The 22634-nt window shown below is 43.0% G+C and overlaps 1 protein-coding gene across 4 annotated transcripts in view; it reads right to left on the bottom strand.

The window, feature by feature from the left end:
- Positions 1-22634, bottom strand: part of SORCS1 (sortilin related VPS10 domain containing receptor 1) — a gene marked incomplete at both ends in the record, with an annotated part of 470229 nt that overhangs the window by 284623 nt on the left and 162972 nt on the right. For all 4 annotated transcript variants that reach the window (XM_084244881.1, XM_084244882.1, XM_084244884.1 and 1 more), the window contains one exon: positions 6068-6135. In XM_084244881.1, the coding sequence (XP_084101007.1) occupies positions 6068-6135 (68 nt within the window). The remainder of the gene's footprint in view (positions 1-6067; positions 6136-22634) is intronic.

The raw sequence follows: 22634 nt of genomic DNA, 5'->3' as shown, positions 1-22634 counted from the left end.
GGAGGGAAAGGAGAATTCTGGCTCCTGGGAATGCCCCAGAGGACTGGCAGTCACAGTCCCCAGGGCAGCATGTGTCAGCCTAACCCCAGGACTCTCCAGAGCAAGGGGCTGCAGCCAAGCCCACAGGGGCTGCCTGCAGGAACTGGTGGCCATTCCCTCCACAAAGACCCTATGGGAAGCTCCTCTGGAGAATCACTAAGTGAACATCTCAGAAGAAACAAACCGTCTCCTGGGGAAAGGATACAGGCTGGTTCCCAGTGCAGATTAAACAGAAACCCATTTCTGGACTTTAACCCTAGCTTCTTTGCTCTCCCCTTACCCTGCCAAAAACAGCTACTGCTATTTGAGAAGTACATGATTATAGAAATCTGTTCAGTAACTTGCTTGTGATTTGGGTGGATGTGAAAATAGGATAGTACTGAATCTGCCCCAGCCTAGACAGAGGCATGCAGGTTGTGTGTGCCTCTAGGAGTATCACTTCAGCTCCTTCTAGACTAGCCAAAGGCTTCTCTCCAGCTAACCTGCTCTCAGCACAGTGCTGATTACTCTGGCATAACAGCAGGGGAAGGATGAATATATTTCTTCTAAGAGTATCTAGATTTTGACATTTTATTCATCTTAACCTTTAGGCTTATCTTGCTTCAATATAGGGAAACCACCAGCTCTACTAAGTCCCTAAACTTAATCCACTGTAAAGCAGAGAAGATTCTGAGGTGCAGTTAATTGTTTTGTGTCAGACAATCCACCTTTCCTCACAGCTTGATGCCCTGAACACAAGGGAAAACAAAATCAACAACTTGCTCCAGGATTAAGGTGTAATCAATGACAAGACCAACTGGGAGCAAAACCCATCAATTCGGTGCAACAGTATCTCCCTCTGTCATCCAGAGCTTGTGGGTGCAGGGAGGCATAAAGTGCTAGGACATGACTAAAAGGTCAGCTGCCTCTTTGTCTCTTTCCTATTCTAACATCCCAAAGGTATTTGCAACTTGCCCCTTTTGACTACTCACCTGGTGAGCACTGTTAAGAATAAGGACTGACCTGAAAAAGGCATGTATCTGCTTAATGGACTTGTTGGACAAGAGGTCATTTCCCCATGACTCATTTTTCTGGTGTAAAGCATGTGCTGCTCAGAACCTCACTGTACTCTGAAAAACATCTCAGGGCTTTGAAAACCATATATATGATTATAGTTCTGTTTGCTTATTTGCTTAAGCAAGATCCACCAGAAGTCAGATGGGATTCTGGAAGACAGATCAGCAGTGAGATGATTAAAGTTTATTAACTGTCATGTCTATAAGCGTGTGAGCTATTATTTACTAATTCAATGATTCTGCGTACCCTATAAAAAGAGAGGATGCAATAATGCCTGTTAGCACTTAGCCCAGTGCCTAACATGTAGAGTGCGCAATACAAGTTTCTATTATCCTTCTCATGATAGTCATTATCCCCAGCATCATTGCCATCATCATTAAACAAGCAAGGTGCTGGGTTTGAGGACTTCAAACCCAGTTGACAAGAGAAAATAATCACATGAACAAGGTAAAGAAGCGACACTTACATCTTTATTACCACACTTACGGCTGTATGACAGCTTGTCTATTTACATTAGATTTATCTTCTTCTGGGATCTGGCAGTTCAGGGTGGCAGCTTACGTGCCTTATTCAATACAGGGCAGGTAGTACAAGTGCATTTCTCGCTCACCTTAACTGTGCACAGACCATAGGCCCTTCTAGTCAATGAACACAGAAGGAGAGAGCCCATGTGCTGCTGGTCTATGTACTACTCACCCAGCTCCCCCACCCTAGTCCAGAACAACCCTGAAGAAGTCAATCAATACATCTTTCTTGGATAAAGAAAAAGAGATGACCATGAAGTGGAGATAATATTGTAGTAGTCACTTGTCTGTTCAAAAATGGACACTTAGTAGCATCACCTATATTTTATCCTGCATGCAAGGCTGTGGGTACTGTGAGAACATCTGAAAACTGGACTGAGCTAATAGTGTCCTAATTCTGGCACAGGCAGGATTTCTCAGAAGTATGAGCTGGTGCAGGAGAACGTAAGTTCACACTTTGAAGTCTAGTCTCCTTCACGCTAGATGACAAAATGGTTCAAAACCACAAGCACTCTCTTTTTGATCCCCATCCCTGACCCTGCTCCTTCTCTATATTAACCCCAAGGAGGTTTCCTAGAGGCATTATCAGCCAGGCCTACCAAAGCACTTGTGAAGTATTCAAAATGTTCCTTTTCCTGTCTTCTTTTCTTTTCTGAATTATATTTTCCCCAAGGCATGAACTTTTATATCAAAGTATTAAAACAGATGAAATCTTGTCATTTGCAACAATGGAATTGCTGGGGATGGAATTGAAGGGGATTATGCTAAGTGAAATAAGCCAAAGGGAGAAAGACAAACACTAGACTATTTTACTCATATGTGGAATATAGAAAAGCAAAATGGAACTGACAAAACTAAACCAAAACAAGTTCTAGAACTATGACTGCAAAATTGAGGCTACTAGAGGGGGAGAGGGAAGGTATGGAATAAGCAGGGAAGGAACCCATTGGTCTATGAAGTGGAGGGTGTGTCGGGGTAGCACACACTAAAGAGGTGTGTATCCATTCCCCTTTATATATAATGTAAACCAATGTCACCTCAATTAAAAAACAAAAATTAAAATATTGAAACAAGCACTTCTAAGAACACAGACAACCAAAACATTCATTTGCCATATGATGTACAGCATGACATAATGACTAATGGTAATTGTGGCTATATTAAAAAAGTAAATATATAGGTACATGCATGCATATTTATGCATGTGTATGTATGTATATATAAATTATATATTACATTATATTATTTTCCAGTGAAATTGAATCTAAAACTTAAAAGTCAGAAGGTTATGCTTGCCTCAATCCTGAGATAAACCCCAAAGAGGTTGCTTCCTCAGAAAGGGGGAAGGAGGTCTGATTCTATAAGAACAAGGTATCATTTTAATTTTACTAACTAACCCCCTTATTAAGTTCAGAAAAGAACATTCCTCCTAGACTGGGACATCGGTGTAAGTGCCCTATCAGAAAGATAGAAGCATGCTGAGTCTGAGCTTCCACAGCCTAGGACAAGCTGCTTGACTTGCTCTGCCAGCATGCCCTTCCCACCGCTGGGCTGAGAGTTACCCCTGCTAGAAGCCTCTGTTCTACTGAGAAGAATAATGTATGTATTTTTAAATTTCTAATATGCCAACTATACTTTATATGGCAAATGCACTGCAGAATAAAAACTGGCTCTTAGTTACATACATCTGAGAAATCTATCAAGGAAGCCAAAACTTAGTCAGTCATGGAGATTCTGATGAAGGGATTCAGAATTTCAAGACTGCAGCTGTTAGGCCCTTAATGAATTAAAGAATTATATTTGGTGAGGTTCTACCAAACCTTACAGACTTTGATTTAGTCAAATAAATTCCTTGGGACAAAACTCGGCATAACTGACCTCCTAATTGGGGAATGGATTCAGTAACCTAAATGCCTAAATACAAGTAAGAGCACAGAATCAGGGCCTCCCCGGTGGCGCAGCGGTTGAGCGCTGGGTTGCGAGGCTGCCCGCGGCCTCTGCAGCGCCGGTTCGATCCCGGCTGCTCCCCGGCCACCGGAGGAGGGTCCCACATGGTGCGCAGACCTCTCCTGCCGCCCGCTGCTCCCCTCAGCAGTGTACTTCGGTCCTTCTGCCTGCTCTGCTCCCCGCTCTGGCTCTGGTGAATTCTCTCACCCTCCCGTGCTTCTGACTGTACCCAGTGCATGTATAAACAAAACAAACAAATAAATAAATAAAAGCATGCCTCTATTAAAAAAAAAAATAAAAAAAAAATTAAAAAAAAAATTAAAAAAAAAAAAAAGAGCACAGAATCAACCCTTTTTGTTGGTCATCTTGGGTTCTCCTAAAACATAAAACAATTTTTTTGAGATCTCATATGCAGTGCCAGCCTAATGGAAAATAGCATCAAATTAATGAACAATTCCCTTCTGGGCTATGATAAAGTATTTTGGGATATCTAATTTATGACCCTCATTTTTGAAAAAGATTTATTTATTTATACAAGCACTGGGTACAGTCAGAAGAGCAGAGGGTGAGAGAATTCACCAGAGCCAGAGCGGGGAACAGAACAAGCAGACTGACTAAGTAGACTGCTGAGGGGAGCAGCAGGTGGCAGGAGACCCTCCTGCCATGTGGGACCCTCGCTGGTGGCCAGAGATGGAACCAGCACTGCTGAGGTTGAGGGCAGCTTCGCAGCCTAGCACTCAACCACTGTGCCACCAGGGGAGGCCCTAATTTATGACCCTCTTATGTGACTACTTCATTTCCTTAGAGGAGCAGGCCCTCCAGCTAAGTGCACTGTGTAAACCAACCCTCCAGCTATTGCTGACTGTACCAGGACTGGACACCTAACACAAATGGGGCAAACGGAGTCTCTCCCCAGGCCTTAGCCCTGAGACTGAGAACCAATGTCTCCTGGTCATCTGGCAGGTGATGAAGTGGCCCACTGATCTGTATGGTGGAAATCCACTAGCTTGGTCTGTCCTGAGCCCATGCCCCCTTTACTGCTATTAACATAACCACTCCCCTTCAGTCCAGGTACCCTTGGGTGGGAGGTCACCAATCAGAAGTGATTTTCAACATAATTACCTGTCATTATGACAAGGCCATTGAACAATCAGGAGAGATTCTTGGTGTAGGGTAAGGTAAAAGCATCAGGCTTTTCTGCCCTCCCACCATTAGGATAGATGACAGAACCCTGCGGTCCCGAACGCATGCCTGATGGTGGGCACCTGGAGTAGGGTGTAGGCATATGCAGATGGGATTCACCTGGGCTTATAAGGGCGGCCTCACAGAAACACCAGCAAAAACAGAACCACGAGAGGCAGAACCACGAGAGGCAGAACCACGAGAGGCAGAACCACGAGAGGCAGAACCACGAGAAGAGCAGAGAACAAGGCCACAAGAAAAGGCCAGAGGGCCCAGGTAGAGTGAAGACTTGTTGGGGGCTGGGAAGCCTCCCAGCCCCCCAGTACCCCTGCATGCTGTGTACCCGGTAAATCCCAATAAAAGCCTGCAAAAGCCACTGAGGGCTCCAGGACTCTGACTCCTCCCTTAACCTGTCTGCTGGGATGATAGAAAACCTGCTCTGTGCTCTTCCTGCCCCTTACACTAGGTTTGCTGCCAAGGTCTTATGATTATGGAGTGTTTTCGCTGGGGTTGTCTCCATCCTCTCACAAACTTAGGGATTCTCACATGACCCAGGTCTGGCCAATCAGAAGCAATGATCCTGGGCTTCAGAGATCACTTTGGGTGTGAACACTTGGCACAGGCTAGTGGAGAAGAATCCCTCAGAAGTGAGATAAATGAAGCAGGTTTTTAGAACGAAAAAGAAACAACAGATCACACAATCACCTCTCCCCACCCCTTAAAGAAGGAAATGAAGAGCAGTCTGGGTTTCTGGGGACTGTTTTTGGTGCTGGTCACCTATGCGATAGTCTGCCTCTAAAGGATTTGATTACTCACTTGAAAAAGTGTATATTGTACACTCTATATGTGTGAAGCAATATAGTATGAACCCCACAGATAGAGGGGTACATGAGTGCGTGTGCACACTGTGTGATGGTAGTGAGCTGGGCCACCACTGACTGGAAGCAGTGAAAGAGCTTTGCACTGGCAGCGGCTGACCTAAAGGTTGCATTGATTCCCTTCTATGAAGATATTTTGTGCTTTCTCTTCTGTTCCAGTAAGCTCACAGATCAGGGAGAACCATGGCAACCAAAATGCATAAAGAAAAGCTAATGAACATTTAGCAAAATGACCTGTGATAAAGGTGTCGATAAGGGTGAGGATCGGGTCAGCCCGGAGACAAACTTCAACCCAAGCTAAAGGAAACACAGAGCAGAAACAGGGAAAGAAGGTGTACGCATAACTAGAAACCTCCTACCAGGACCAAGGGGGCGGGGGGAGTAGTCCTGGCTCTCATGTTTAAATAACACAGTAATTATTAGCTCAATTTATCCACATACCTCCAAAGTGAGCTCTCGGTGATGCTCCCCAGGTTATAGTCATAGAACTTTGTCAAAATGAGGATCACCTGAAGGAAAAAGAAGAAATCATGGTTAGTCTCAAACAATTACAATCTCCTCGAACTGAAATGGCCCAAGGGAAGGCTTAGGGTTCCTTTAATGGGTGCTTAACATAATTGAATGAATTGTTACAGTTATTCACTCACATAGACTGGATAAGGATATGCCAGTGTCTTCCCTGAAACCAAGCCTGATCCTCTCCCCAACTTTCTCCTCCTACCTGCAGCAAGAGACACCTGCTCATCTAGGCATTTCTCACCCTCATGAGCTTAACACTTATTAGGAAAACTATCAAATATGCACCCTGCAAGGCAGCCACTAAGCAGATGATTGGGAGAGAGGAAGGTCAATGATGTATATAGTTCCTAGTCCTAGTAACTGTACCCTGTGGGAAGGTTACCTAGCTTCCCTCAACCTCAATTTTCCCAACTATTAAGGGGTGAGGGCAGTAATGCCATTTGCCAGAAAGGGTTGCTGTGAGGAGTTAGATGTTAGTGCAAATTGCCCTTCAATTAACATGGGGTTCTTAAATGGTAGTTCTTTCTCTCTTTACTCCTTTGTGGGTTTGGCTTTATTAGTTGCTTTAATCTTCCACTTTCTAGGAAAGCCCTTGAATGGAACCCATAAGAGTTAAGTAATAGCATTTTAACAGGAGTAAATCTGCGTTATGGGGACCTGAAGCTTGTGGAGGTTTTCCACAAGAAACAGAAGATTATAAATTTAAACTTCAAAACAGGTTGGGCTCCCTGGAGAGCAACCTGTGCAAATTCATTAGCCTTATGGCCAATCCACCTGTGATTCTAAACTACTGCTACTTTTAGTCTCACTCGTCAGAGGCAGCCCATTCAGAATTTAGCAAACACTTATTAGCATGTATTATTAGGAACACAGGATCTCGCACGGTACCAAAGGAGATCACAAAAACAGATGAGTCCTGGAAGTATGATCCACTTAGGACAGAATGTGCTTGTGGAAGAAAAGGTAACTTGACAGAAAGCTGACTTGCCCCCAGCACGCCCACTAAAAGTCCAGCCCATCATGGCAGCCTAACACACTGCTTCTTTAGGCGCCTGTAAGACCAAAGTTGCCTGGTTACTTGAAGTACATGAGCACCAGGGCACTTGGGAGCAGCGTCCTCCTAGCCACTGAGGCACTTACCCCTTCCCTGCTCTTCTTACATAAGCCAAAAGAACCTGCTTAGTTTTCTGTTGATGTTCATATTTCTCTCCTGATACTCATAACCTAGAACATTTGCCCAGTCCTGCTGTTTCCAACTCAGCAGAAAAAATCTGTTGACATCGATGTCCCAGATTTTCTCTGAAGCCAAGGGATCAGTTCTAGCCACAGTGAGCACAGAACATTGTAACCTTGAATTCCAAGGCAGCAAGCTGCTGAGGAGTGCTGAATCCTTCCAAGTTCCACTCTGCTAGCCCAGAGCCCAATTTACTGGAGACAGAAGCATCAATGAGCAGATTTTGCCCATTTTGTTCACACAAGCAAACTGCAATTCCATGACCTTAGATCTGTTCCAAGTTCAAGGGAATGTAGAACCACGGTGAACCACAACAGGCAGTAACCCCAGGCCCTGTGCCCTTATAGCCACCCTTTCCTCAAATACAGCCTAGACTTCCTTTAAGGATCTGCTCAAAACTTGCTTCTTTAGCAAAATGCGAGCACGTGGGAGGTGCTGGGCACCCTATGGGCACATCAGATGGCACGCCTGTGGTGGGGGCATATGCTTAGCAGAACCGTGTGCCAATTAAGTTGCTCTAAGTGCTAAATTTCAATCACCGCCATCCCAGGAATGCTGATCAGAGGCAGCAGGGTGGCTGTTTGTTTGAAGACACGGAACAAAGTTGCTGCTCCACCTTGATACGATTTTGCCGAATAGGTCTACAAATTCCCCACCAAGGAAATGGGGGTGTGAATATAAAGCATTTCTAGGTAGTTGCTCTCATACACAATCTGGCAGTAAACTAAATAATGAAGTCCAGCTGGTCCCAGGCTTGTCTTCCCTCCACCTGACAAGGGAATTCAGAGGAGCCCCAGAGAGGGAAACTTTTAACCCAGCATGTAATGGTGTGGACGCCTCGCACCCCCTACACAGACTCTCATGCACATTCCCATGTAGAAATAGTGGAAACAATTCACAGGCAGGTGGGTGTAAGGGCCAGGAACGGACACGGGGCAGGTTTTCTGATCCCATGCAGACCGGGTAAAGGAGGAGTCAGAGTCCTCAGTAGTTTTGCAGGTTTTTTATTTGGGGTTCACCAGGCATATGGCAGGCAGGGGTGCTGGCTGGGAGGCTGGCAGGCCTCCCAGCCCCCAGCAAGTCTTCACTCTATCTGGGCTCTCTGGCGTTCTCTGCTTCTGCTTCGGCTTCTCCTTCAGGTTCTGCTGCTGGCTGGCTGGGGCTGCTGGCGTCCCCCCGTGACGCCGCCCTTAAAAGCACAGTCTTAGCTCAGCTGAATCCCATCTACCTATGCCCACACCCTATTCCAGGTGTCCGCCATCAGGCATGCATTCAGGACAAGGATCCATCATCTATCCTGATGGCGGAAGGGCAGAAAAGCCTGACATTTTCTTTACCCTACAGTGGGTGAGGAGATAAAAATTCTCTCCTACCCTTCTTGCTGGGCCAGTAAAACCAAAATGCCAATGATACACTCTGGCAGAATAGCAACATGGCACCTGAAAAGGCATCGTTTGCAGCATTTCAAGTCTACTTGAATCAATCCAATCATTCTGTTTTCAGAAGAACTAGAAAGGAGGGAGAGCTGCTAACCGTTAGTTAGGTTTTCAATCGATTTTTAAAATCCTCTCTTCCTTCTTTTCCCTCTTCTATGTACTGTTTACTGCTTTACTCCTGTAAAGGGTCATTATATTAGGTTTGTTTGTTCCTGCTTGTTCCCTCATTCTGGTTAGTTATCAATACTATTTAATGGAGTCAGCACCTGTTAGGCAGCCACAGTCAGAACTACCACCGTTTGTTCAGAAAAAAAGGGGAAAAGTCATTGCCTGCCTATTCTGGTCCAACTGCCTACTCTTTTGGTATATTTTTCAAACCTAAAAAAAAAAAAAAAAATCACTGGAACTGTTTAGTCAAATGGAATGTTATATGTACTAAAACATACAAATGATAATTTATTATTCACTCAGTAAACAATTGTATTTACAGATTTACTTTTATGAGTCTAAGAGTATAGCATTGAATCATAAATCCAATCAGTGAGAACAAAGCTGTTTTGATGAACACACACTCACACAAAATGGAATATTGTAATGCAACCATTCCAAACTGGATAGGTTCATCACTGGTTCTAGCAGCTGTGTTGTGTTTTAGCTGTTTACATGTTCTCCACTGTCCTCCCCCGTACGCCTTTGTCCTCCACACCACGCCACTCCATACCACAACACACTGTCCTCTGCCTCCCTGGCCTTATATGCCCAGTCTTTTGGCTCAGGTGCACCCACCTTTGCATGCCCAAACCCTACTCCAGGTGCCCGCCATCAGGCATGCATTTAATCTAATGGCAGGAGGACAAAAAAAAACTGATACTTATTATTTACCCTACAAATATTCATCAGCATCTCATTGTTTCTGTATCTTGCTTTCAAAACAGTAAGCAGCAGCGGAGTAAGAGGTTAAGACACAACCTAAGAAGCAGCCCGCACCACTGCAGTGCAAGTTTGAACCCCAGCCAGGGAGCTCCCCACGTGGCGCAGCAGACCTCTCCTGCCTCACCCGCTGCTCCCCTCAGCCGTGTATTTCAGTAGATCCGCCTGTTCTGCTCCCCACTCTGTCTCTAGCGAATCCCCCCCACACCTCTGGCTGTAACCCAGTTCTTGGTTGCATAATCTTAAAAAAAAAAAAAAACACTAAGTGGTTATGCTATGGTACTAGCTTTTTTTACATTTCTCTCTAAATCTGAGGGTACTTTCTTTAAATAGATGTAAATAAATACCTATGGCTTGTGTTGTGCAATCATCCTAGGCCAGCAGGTTCATTGCAGATTCCAGAAGACAAAAAGAATTTCGGAGCCTTCAGTATCTCTATCATACCTTAAATGCTGCATCAGGGAACTGGACTCAGAGGCAGACCAGGAGGCCAGGAAAGAGGCAGGCAGCAACTGAGCCCCAGCTCCCATGAATCTCCGCTTTATACCCTGCTGCTTGGTCCCCAGGTGTCTCTATTACAAATGCACACGCCCCTTGCTCTCTGGCCTCTCAGCCCGTGGCCAGAGTCAAAGGCCTGCATGCCCCGTGCTCACGCTCCCAAGCACCGTTTGCATCAACACAATATCACATGTGAGTAAGGCAGCTGGCAGGAATGCAAGCCTGCCAAGCTGGCGTAGAGGAGGTGACGGGAGGCGGAAAAAGAACCTGACCCACTCCATTTCCCCATGCTTAGCAACCTCTGCCTACAAAATTCCAGTCCCTCAGTGTCCTGCTATTTCTGGAACTTTCCACAGTGACATGTCTGAGTATTTCCCAACCAATCTAGAAGGTCTACCACAACATGCATTCTGTCCTATCCATTTGTAATGGGTCCATTACTTAAATAAAAAGCTTCTGGAAGGAGCTCCACTTTGCCCATATTTAATAAAGAGCAGGCTGAAGCCCTCCCACCAAACTGTTGTTCTTAAATCATCCATTCTTTGGAGGCTTGAAGGGCACTAGAATCAGTGCCAGTCTCTGCAGGGCTGTGTGAGGGTCTGGGGAATTTTCACCACCTAGACTTAGCAAACTATTATTCACAGGGTCTTCTAAAGCTCCCACTGATTAATTCCAACAAACCAGTCTCTTACCCCTCTCCAAATAGAAGGGTTAGTAACTCATCACTGAAAAAAAACATGGCATTACATTAAAAAGTAAGGAAATTCTGCTGTCGCAACAATAGGCATCAAGATGAAGGGAATTGTGCCAAATGAAATAAGTAGATAAAGAAAGACAAACACTGGATGGTATCACCTGTATGTGGAATATTAAAACAAATATACAAACAACAACAAAATTATTTAATAGAAACAGGACAGAATGGATAATTGTTAGTGGAAGGGAAAACGGGAAGCTACAGGTCAAAAGGTATCACTTTCAGTTCCAAAAAGGACAAACTGGCCTCCCTGGTGGCGCAAGGGGTTAAGACGCAACCTACATACGAGGCTGTCTGCAGCTGCTGCAGCATGAGTTCAATCCCCAGCCACGGAGCTCCCCCCATGGTGCAGCAAACCTCTCCTGGCTCACCCACTGCTCCCCTCAGCGGTGTATTTCAGTCGGTTTGCCTGTTCTGCTCCCCACTCTGTCTCTGGTGAATCTTCTTGCCCACTGCACCTCTGACCTGTGCCCCAGTCTTGTATGCATGGATAAATGAATGTTTAAAAAAAGAAAAAGGACAAACTCTGAGGTAACTGCAATAACACAGTCTTGCACACTTGAAAGTTGCTGAGAGCAAATCTTAAGCATTCTCACATACATACGTACACATAAAGAAAGATACAACTATAGGAAGTGATGATTGTGTTAATTATCTTAATCTTGGCATCATTCCACAATGAATATCAAATCATCAACTTGTACAATTTAAAAATATGCAATTGCATTTGCTAGTTATACTTCAATAAAGTCAGGGGATAAAGCAGCAGCCATAATGGGCCCTGGAGGAGACTCCTGCCGAATCGCTCCTCCAGTCCTCTAATCCCAACTTCTTTCCACATGGATTACAAAATGAAAGTGTTCACAGAGACAACAAAAACACTAGCATGTGAACAATTAAAAAGAGTGTTGTAGGGTAAAGAAAATGTCAGGCTTTTCTGCCCTTCCGCCATCAGGATAGATGATGGATCCTTGTCCTGAATGCATGCCTGATGGCGGGCACCTGGAATAGGGTGTGGGCCTAGGTAGATGGGATTCAGCTGGGCTAAGACTGTGCTTTTAAGGGTGGCGTCACGGGGACGCCAGCAGCAGCAGCAGCAGCAGCAGCAGCAGCAGCAGCAGCAGCAGCCGCCTCCGCCGCCGCTGCCGCCGAAACCGAAAGAGAAGCCGAGAAGCAGCAGAACGAACGCTAGAGAGCCCAGATAGAGTAAAGACTTGCTGGGGGCTGGGAGGCCTGCCAGCCTCCCAGCCCCCAGCCAGCACCCCTGCCTGCCATATGCCTGGTGAACCCCAATAAAAGACCTGCAAAACCACTGAGGACTCTGACTCCTCCTTTACCCGGTCTGCATGGGATCAGAGAACCTGCACTGTGTCTGGTCCTGCCTCTACAAGTGTTCTAGTGTAAAAGAGAAAAAGCCAGTCAACAATGTTCTCTTGGCATGCATGAGAACTGAGACAGGTAGCTCTATGTCTGGAGAGCCCCCACCAGAAGTTACTTTGACTCATTATTTCTTTGCATGACCTTTTTTTTTTTTTTTTTTTTTGGCAACATATGCATTCTTGAGCTAGTTTTACAGTTTATTGGGTCCCCTTGCAATTAGAAGAAAGAAGCTGCAGGACTCTGGGTCCAAACTGGTCAGAGTCAGATAATGAGCTTGTGCAGAACAACCAGAAGTGACTTGCAGTAGCTGGGGACTCATCATGATACGGAAATCCATGCCTCCGGGTGGGATTTGGCCTCTATTTTCTGAACGCATGATGCATGATGAGGCAGGTACAGCAACCGCACAGGCACCAGGGAGACACTGACCTGAAGGAAACACAGTTGTGATGCTGCCTCATTTATGTCTCTCGAAAAGGCTAGGGACTCTATGAAAACCAGGCTACAACTTTTGATCAGTGACCACCCCTTTCTGAAGGGAACTCCCTGAAGCTCTTTCTCTTAGTCTATCACTTACAATAAACCCTGGTGCTCTTGTCTCCACTCAGTGTGTCTAGTTCTCATTGTATTCTTTGAGTGAAGGACTCAAGGACTCACCAAATAGAGCCAGTGACAGGATGAATCAATATTGCAGCAGCCTAAGTTAATATACCTGCAGTCTCGAGCATGCCAAGCTTTTAAACATGTGACACCTATGTAGGGTAAAGAAAAATGTCAGGCTTTTCTGCCCTCCCGCCATCGGGATAGAAGATAGATCCTTGCGGTCCTGAATGCATGCCTGATGGCGGGCACCTGGAATAGAGTGTGGGCATAGGTAGATGAGATTCACCTGGGCAAAGACTGTGCTTTTAAGGGCGGCGTCACGGGGACGCCAGTAAAAGCCAAAAGAGAACCCGAGAGAGAGGCAGAGAACGCCGGAGAGCCCAGATACAGTGAAGACTTGCTGGGAGCTGGGAGGCCTACCAGCCTCCCGGCCCCCCAGCACCCCTGCCTGTCATGTACCTGGTAATTAAATAAAAAACCTGCAAAAGCCACTGAGGACTCTGACTCCTCCTTTACCCGGTCTGCTGGATTAGAAAACCTGCACTGTGTCCATTCCTGCTCCCTACAACCTCTGAATGTGATAACGTGTTTTTTAAATAACATAAAAAATTATTTAAGAATGAAACCACAAAAATTTAAAGAACCTCTCAAATGCCTTGCTGATAACCTGATTGCACTTTTGGAAAACTTTGCATTAACTAGGAAACTGGAGAAAACCAAATTTATTCTGCACTTCCCAAAAAGCAGCATAGGATTTTTTATTAAGGAAAAAAAAAAAGCCTCTTTGATTCTTTCTTTTGATAACTTAAAGAATTCCCACCTGATGAAGGGAGAACAGACAGGGTAATGTGGGGGAAGGGAGTGAGGGAGAGAGGTCATTGTATTTTTCATCCCTCTCACCCCAAAAGAAGGAATTGAAAATAGTGCCCCTATGAATGGTGTCTTCTAATTCTATTACTTAGGAGCAGTAGTGTGGTTGCAAGAAGAGGACTAAGAAGTATGTTTCTTGAAGGAGGAGGTTGCCTCTGGATTCTGGGGAAACTAATGGACATCTACAGGGATTCGAATTCCTCAGGCTCATGGCCTGGTCACTTTACTTCACCTCGTCACCCCTTAAGCACAGGGAAATCTTGAAAGAGCAGGATTTCCCCTCATTTTGCACTTAATAATGATTTGCATTCTTTTGTGTGTACGTCCAAATGTGGAAGAAGTGGAATAAGTTCAAGGGAAAAGAAGTATGACCTTGCTACCTTGATCCTAAAGTCTCCTTTGTTCGTGGTGGTATTTCCAAATTCTGAATAGTGTGAAGAGTAACAAAGGTCCTAGCTGATAAAACAAAGCTTTTTTTTTCTTGCTTTTTTTTTTTTCTCCTCACAGTCATTAGTGATTCAGGGCTGGCTGGGGCAGGTGTTTCTGTCCTTGTAACATAGAGGGGTCTCCACAGAGCTCAACCATGTTAACATTCATAATTCTGCTCCCTGGGGTGGACCTCAGTTAGCTGGATGAGCAATGAGATTGCCACATTGAAAATGACAGCAGGATCAGGCAGCAGCTGAACCTCGTTATCTTCACCTTTTCAGCCTCTTTCTGCAAATCCTGCTATTTCTTCATCATGCAATTTTGAAAGACCACTTCTTCTATGTTTTCTGCAGCAGCTTGCCAGAGACCACTATTTTTTTTTTTTTTGCATAAAGAACTGGGGTGTAGGCCAGAGTTTGGGGAGTGGTGAGAGGATTCACCAGAGACAGAGTGGGGAGCAGAACAGGCAGATCTACTGAAATACATTGCTGAGGGGAACAGCAGGTGAGACAGGAGGGATCTCTGCACCATGTGGGTAGCTCCCTGATGGGGGATCCAACTCATGCTGCAGTGGCTGCTGATAGCTTGATAGTGCTGAGACTTAACCTCTTGCACCACCAGGGAGGTCCATTATCTCATTTTTTTTTTCTTTCTGATGAGATTGAGGTACACGGAAGCTAAATAACTTATTCAGATTTTAGGTGGTGGACAAGTTTAACTTACATTATTCACAGACTTTGGTCACTGTGCCAAAATCCCTACAGCACACTAGTGAAAGAATGTGACTGTAACTTAACGCAAGGAGGAGCCATGAAGGATTCTCGTTTTCTGTTCCTCTCGAAAGTTGAAGACCTGTAATGTAGAAAATCTGGTCCTAGCCAAAGCTTCCTTCTCTCTTGCTCTGCCTTCCTTCAGACATCGCTGGAATATTTTTTTCTTAAAATAAATGAACAAGTTTTAACTATTTACTGACATCAGGTCAATGACATTTTATTTCGCATTTTCAGTTAATTTTTAAGTTTCTAGGTCATGGTAGAATCTTTTTGGGGAGTTGTTCATTTGCCAGGTGGCTCATGACAAAGAATGTGGTTACATTAACTACAGATTTCAACAGCATGATTTACAGTATTGTCATTGTCAGAAAATTTAAATGAATGTGTAATTGTGCTATATTTGAGTCATCAAAGGGATGCTGAACTAGACGCAGGAGACCTAAAAGGGAGGTGAAAGGGTGACATGATGCATGTGCATACATGCAAAATCCAACGTGTGCACTTGAAGTCATCACAAAGAGGAAATCCACCACTTACAAACACAATCGGAAAAAGAAAAAAAACAATAGAAAGAGGGGTATGAATTTGGGGCATAGGACAAGCAATAGTCAGATTTTTATTTCTGGAAGCTTCTTAACCCCCCCAAATACCTTCAAGTTCTATAAGAGCACATGCATAAATTAATGTAAAATTTATTTGTGCAACATCCTCTGCAAGATACTGAAATGGTGTGAGTAAACAGCCCTTCCTCCTCCAGAGGGGAAGTTAAATGACAAAACAGCAAATGGTGATAGAGAGAATAACAGGGGCACGGAGATAACCAAGTGAACATGAGCATGGAGCAAATTGTAGCATATGAAAAAGTCCTTGTGGGAGGTACATTTTTTGGCAAAATTTGCTACCTCCTCCCTTTGAATCTATTTCTGTAGAGGGACACTGTAAGACCAGTACTGGGACTGTGGAGCACTGTCCCAGGAGCTGCTTGTGAGAAAAATTGGAGTAATCACTCAAGGCAACTCATATTTCTTCCCCTATGTCTGCTGAAGTCAGCTTCTCCCTACTTGTAAGAATCAAAGAAAGGTTTATAATAAAAGTCTATTTATTAGCCGACTCCTAGAGTCAGGTATTATATTTAACAAACTAATTCAAGTTGATGAAAGCCACACAAATCTTGAAAATACAACTTATAATTTTTTACCTTGTCCTTCTATTTCCCAAGGGAAGGATTCTATCAAATTAAAAAAAAAGTAGTCTGCAAAATCTATGAATCTGACATGACACAGCCGACTGATGACACTTCAGTCCTATTTTTTTCCTCCTTCTCCTCCCTCCTCTTCTAATTTGAATAAAATAAAAGGATTTCCCCAAACATATAGCCATACCTAGTACATAATATTGACCATTTAATATTCTTCTTGTACTTCAATTATTCTGCCCTAAGCTATGGTCTATTTTAAACCTGTGTATTAACAAAGCAAGAAAAAAGGTGTTAAATTAAATGATACTTCCTCTTTTTTCTAAGAGCACCAGATATCTGCACCAATGCCACTCCAAAGAATATCAAGATAAAATAATACTGCAAAAATTGAGGAAAAGGCATATTCAAGTCAAAGCCGTCCTCTAAAAGGATAATGAAATAGGAAAGTTACACAGATCTAGACTAGGGAGTAGAGGGAGAAAAGCATACAACCTGATGGGCTGTGTGGAGAGCAACGGGGCAAGGAAACCAGGTAGAATATTTTGTCCAAGTCCATTATTTCACAGTTTAAGAAACAAACCGCAAACTATTATTACCTGTTCCCCTCCATAGTTCTTAGAAGGGAATGGAGATTCTATCCCAACTCATCTTTGGATCTGTCCCCATTCCAATAAAGTCAATCCATACTTTGCTACAGAAACATAAAACACAAAGAATTGTAAAACAAAAATAAAATGCGTCTTGCATTGCCTCCTCTCTGATTATCAAGAAACAAAGCTATGAAGCCTGTCATAGTCAAGCAAAAGAGTTACAACCTGAGTTTGGTAGAAGAGAGGTAATGTGAAAAATGGAGACATTCCCTTTCAACATTCCTGATGCACTGATCTGAGAAAGACAGATCTCCAAACTCTCAAATCACTCTCTGTCTGAATTATAGACACTATCTAAATATTAAGACTCTTCCTATGTGAGAGCCCACACACCATTAAGCAGCAAACTGTGTGTTAACGATAAGGGGCCCTTCTGTTCAAATGCCACCTTATATTAAGCTTCGATATAAAGAAATGAAGAAAGTCTTCCCTTTCCACGTCTCCATCTTGGTTTTCAGGTTGTTATGCATGGATCTGAAGAGGTTAGCTCAATCTCTACGAATGTTTATTTGTCAAGGTTACCACAGCATATTTACAGGAAGTCGATAAATAAGATGTGCATTACAGTGATCTGAGTCAAAACAAGAAGCTCAATAAGACACTGGAAAGAATGTCAGCTTTTAATTTCATTTTTTCATTTTACCATCTCATATTCCATACAGTACAACTAACAAAAGCAGCAAGAATAAAACACCAGAGCTAGTCAGCAAGCCAAGTTAAAATATTTTCCTTCCTTGTGGGAAAGTCTTAAGGTAGATTGGGGAAAAAGGGAAACATTTTACTCATATATTAAATAAATGAATAAATAAATAAACAAGCAAATAACTAACTTCTCTATTAGTAGATCTTTTATTGGCCTCGACTGAGTACTAAAATTTGATGGGACACAAATTTACCTAAAAAGAAAGTCAAAGCTTAAAAAAATAGGTTTGAAAATGAATTTTAAACAACAGTTTGAAATCCCAAGTGAAATGTTTTAATAAATAATGTAGGTTTCTGTTGGAGGAAAGAATCCTATATAAGTTAAGGGATTATTACCTATTCCCTGTCATGGAGTCAGAGAACCAAAACTCTCCTCTGTGGTTCTAGATTTGATCCTCTACCATAGGATCTAGAAGCCTGGTGGGTGGATACAAAAAAAAAAAAAATAGCATTTTTGCCAAGCTCTTAAAAGACACATAATACAAAACTGAAAGGGACTGAAGAGATTATCTCACTCCATTCTCCTCTTTTGACACATGGTGTAGATGACACTTCTAGAAAAATCAGTGCTGCAATGAGGAGCTTCTGAGAGTAAAGACTAATGTTACCTGCATTGTACTGATTTGGTGCATGAAGCACTTGCTCTTGTGCAGAAGGGAAGGCTGGAGTGGGCCGTTTCTGACCTGGGATTGCTGAAAGGGACAGACTGAGGACCAGAATCTGTAGGATCAGGCCTGACTCAGGTTTTATGAGGATGGAAGACACACAATGTTGGGTTGCTCTTTGATAAAGAATAACAAAATTAAGAATAAAACTAAGTTCAAGTGTGAGCTTTTATTAGAATGAGAAATTAGATGAAAACAACTAACCAGTGCCTTAAAGATTTGCCTGTTGTCCTTCCTTGAGGCAGTTTAGCAGACATAGAAATGCTTTCTGATTGCAGCCTGTCTTTCCCTCTCTACTTGAAATAAAAATCTACAAACCCCTTTCCCAAGCCCCACAGTTACAGTAACACCTTTCTATAAAGGTTCTGAATGTGAAACTTTACTAGCTTCACTCTAAATCCACCTTTGAGTGGGCATCCACAACAGTGTGTTAGACCTTTCCAATGGAGCTCTCCATTCTAGCAGTTCTGGGCTATGAATCAGGAGGGACGCGTTTGAGCCTGAGCTCTGGTGCTAGCACACTGACGCTGAGGAAGTCAATGCACCTCCTTGGACGTCAGTTTTCTCCATTGTTACACTATGTTACACTACATGTTTGTAGGTCTCTTCCTATTATAATACTGAAGAGGGCCGAGAAACAGTACAGGGTGCTGGTGGGTTCATAAAGCTGCAGAAGGAGACAAGGAACCAACAGCTAAAGCAACTGACTGCACAAACACTAAAACTAAGGCAAAGGGGTGTATAAAACCAACCCCAGGCAGGACAGGGCAACTCTTGCCCTAAAGACTGCCCATTTGTGTCTATGTAAGTGCTCTTGTGTTAATAACCTTGGTGTGTGATGCTGAATGCATGTTCTGTCAAACTCTATCTCAGAGGGATCTAAGGATCCCCATGGGTCACCCAGTAAGACCATCCAGTGCTGAATAACTCAGTCTCACTGTTGCCCTGCTTGGTGAATGCTATTACCTTGGCACACAATAGGGCTCTGATTCTTTATTGACTCAACCCTCCACTTCTCTCCCTGCACCTAACCAGTCTCTCATTCCACATACCTCTCCCACTGAATCTCAACTCAACCTGGTCTGGCCTATTTTAATACCTCTGACAGCATCCCATCTCATTTCCCTCAAGTCACCCTCGACACTGCTACCACTGCAATATTTTTTTAAAATAACAATCGATACATTTTCATACTCTGAGATATTTCTATGGCCTTCTGCTGATCCTAAAGCTTAAATTTCATAATAGGACTTCCTAGGTTAAAGATAATACTGCCCCTACACTCCCATTCAAATCAGTGCCCCCTGAACTCTCACAACTCCATGTGAACCTAGACATAAAGTTCTTCTGCTGACCTACTGAACTTCAGTATTTGTTGATGGTCAGATGGTAGTGATATTGGTGATAGATTTTTCCAGGCATAAACAACATGTTCCAGTTATATGAGCAATTATTGTAACAAGTCTCCAGAGCAGAGTGGAATCACAAAATCCTCAGTATTTGTAATACAGGAGTGCCACCATTTCATCAAATCCCAATTTTAGAAATGATATTCCAAACACTTTGTATTTCCTCTTGAAAGTTTAGGTTGATTAAAGGATTAAATGCTACAGATAATTCAATGCTGTGGATCTCTTTTGGGAGAGCTGAGTAGTTGTAAAACATGTCTATGATCCAGTCCAAAGGTTTATTGATTTTTCTGTCCTTTTATTTAGAACCATTTGCTTTCACGTACTGATCTGTGAGATATCTGAAGGTTGGCCAGGACACTTCAGAGATTCACTCCCAGTATGTGAGTTTATTCTATCTAGGAATGGACAGACCTGAGTAAGTGCAAGTACATCAGCGGGGATATTCCAGTAATCAAAGTCTGAATTCCAGGTCTTTCATCTACTTACTAAAAGACTCTTAAAAACACTTCCTCTGCAAAATGGGACAATGCACGTCTATAAGGGTGACAGAGTGAGGCCTAAAGCTAGAAGTCAAGGGGATTGGACTCTGCTTACAGAGTCAATTTTAATTCCTCATATGACCTTAATCAATTTAACTTTTTTTTCCTCTTTCCTTGTAAATGTGATCGATAAATTAGAATTCCGTTTTATAGCTGGTTTATTTTATTGGGTACTTTAAAAAAAAAAACTATGACTCTGCTAAACACTTTGAATAACAATGTATTTGTGTTTCTAACTGCCCTGTCTTTTCCTCTTTGGCCATTTTCAGATGGTACATTAGAGACTCAAGGAGTTTTCCCAAGATCAGCTAGTGCTGATAAGAAAGAAATCTGGGATTTAAATCTAAATAAATTTAGCTCAAGGCTCAGGTGTTTAACCAGCATGCTATATGGACTCAGAGGAGAGGGCAAGAAAAGAGCTTTAAAGCATTTCCAAGATGATAATTCTTGCTTTTAACCAACCTGAAGATTGCCTATCTATCTAATCAATCAATTGATCAATCGATCGATTGATCTTTCAATCATACACCAACTTATTATCACCTACTCAACTACTTTTCTAGGCACTGACCAAGTTTCCATTGTTCTTCTAAGTGCTATAGAAGATGTAAAATGAGGAAATAAATAAATGTCCTTATTATACATTATAGATGGGGAGAGAGTCTAAGAACTGGCATAGAGGTTATAATTAAATGTTTTAGAAACTAAATACTGTGGGAATAAAGAGAATGGAGCAGTCCCTAGGGACATAGGATAGGATATGGGCTGGGGCTCTGGTTACACATATTTAAACCTAATCTTCCTGGCTTCCGATCTGGAGTGAGGGGCTTGAAGGGTGGGTTGAATTAGCTCTTCAGCCTTCACTGAGACTCTACAGCCACCGGTCAGAGACCCTCATTGCTCCTTGCCCTGTGAATAAGGAGGAATCACACTGAGAAAAGAGGAGAGAAATTTCCCAATAATCTACAAAACCATCTGTCTGCTCCTATACTAATGAAGGATTTCATAAATTGAAAGTCACTCAAATGTCCCTAACTCAAACACAGGAAATGAGGTTTCCAGTAGAGAAGGATAAGAAAGGTTAGACACAAATGATACCCCTATTCCACATGGGAAATCAGTTGCACAAATGGGGTAAGTATGCCACTGCTGCTTCTCTTGCTTTATAATATTTTAATCCTAAATCAAGACACCAGTGAAATTTAGAAACCTAACACCCTGACATCCCCAAGAAATGCAAATCTCCTAGGAAGGAGCCTGATTCCTGGTCTTGGGACAGGGATTCAGCCACCACAAATCAGCATTTGCAGAGAAAAGGGATGACACTGTGCACATGTGTGAGGGGTCAATGAGCACAGTCAGGGGTTCAGTAAGTGCCTCAGAGTGATGAAGGGGAGGGAAGAGCAGGTGCCAGGACTCTGTCTGGCTGCAGCAGGAGGCTATGGAAAAAAAGAAATCTATTTGTTTTTAAATGGAACCTCTTCTTTAGATTTCCTCCTTTTTTTTTTCTTTAAACTGTCCAAGATTAATGTAGCAAAAATAAAATGCCCCACAGGCTGCTTATTTTGACGCTTACTATGGCACATAAAAGTGAAGAATTAGCATGGAATGAATAATTTATTTAGCGCTTTACTGTTGTTTTAAACAAATCACTTTCATGAAAGCAATGTGTATTCAAGCAATAAATCACTGTTTAGCACTCTGTTGTTGAGAAAAAGATACCACTTGGCAGAATTATTGAATGGCAGAGCCTGGCGGGGAGGCAGGCACAATAAAGATAAAGGGGATGCCCTTGCCTGGCATGATTCTGTTTGCACCTGGAGGAAGCTAAGTTAGAGCAAAAGTCAGTAAATAAGAACCTTCATGAGGTTTAAATGAGCATCTACTTGTGCTTCGGTAACTGATATTATGACCCACATAGTGTAACTTATTATTACATCATAGGTATTAATATATATTTTACTATTGCAATGACTGTTGGTCAAAAACTGACCCCTCAGTGCCAGGGATATGTTACTGAGGCAAACAAACAAACAAAAAAGTAGTATTTTGCCTTGAGTCAATCACTATATTTTGGGGGTTCATGCCATGTTACAAAATGTAATGACTGTTATGAGAGTGAATATGTAAGGACTTGGATATGTGAGTGGCTATGTAAGGACTTGTTCAGCAGGACAATGGGGATCTGGAATGATTTCACAGAGAGGGCACCACTGCATCCAGACATTGTTTTAGCCAAGAGACTAGGGTAAAAAGGAAGAATACACACTACAGAAGTCTGCCAGGGGGATGCGAGCATGAAGCTCACATGTCGCTTGGGCATACAGGGTATATGTTGATATGGAATGACTCTGGGAGGGTGGAAAGGAAAATGAGAGGAGGGAGAAAGAAAAGGAGGTCTGAAGGAGATTAG

Source organism: Talpa europaea, assembly GCF_964194135.1.
Source record: "Talpa europaea genome assembly, chromosome: 10".
Taxonomy (NCBI): Eukaryota; Metazoa; Chordata; class Mammalia; order Eulipotyphla; family Talpidae; genus Talpa; species Talpa europaea.
This window is presented reverse-complemented; position numbering and strand designations above follow the sequence as displayed.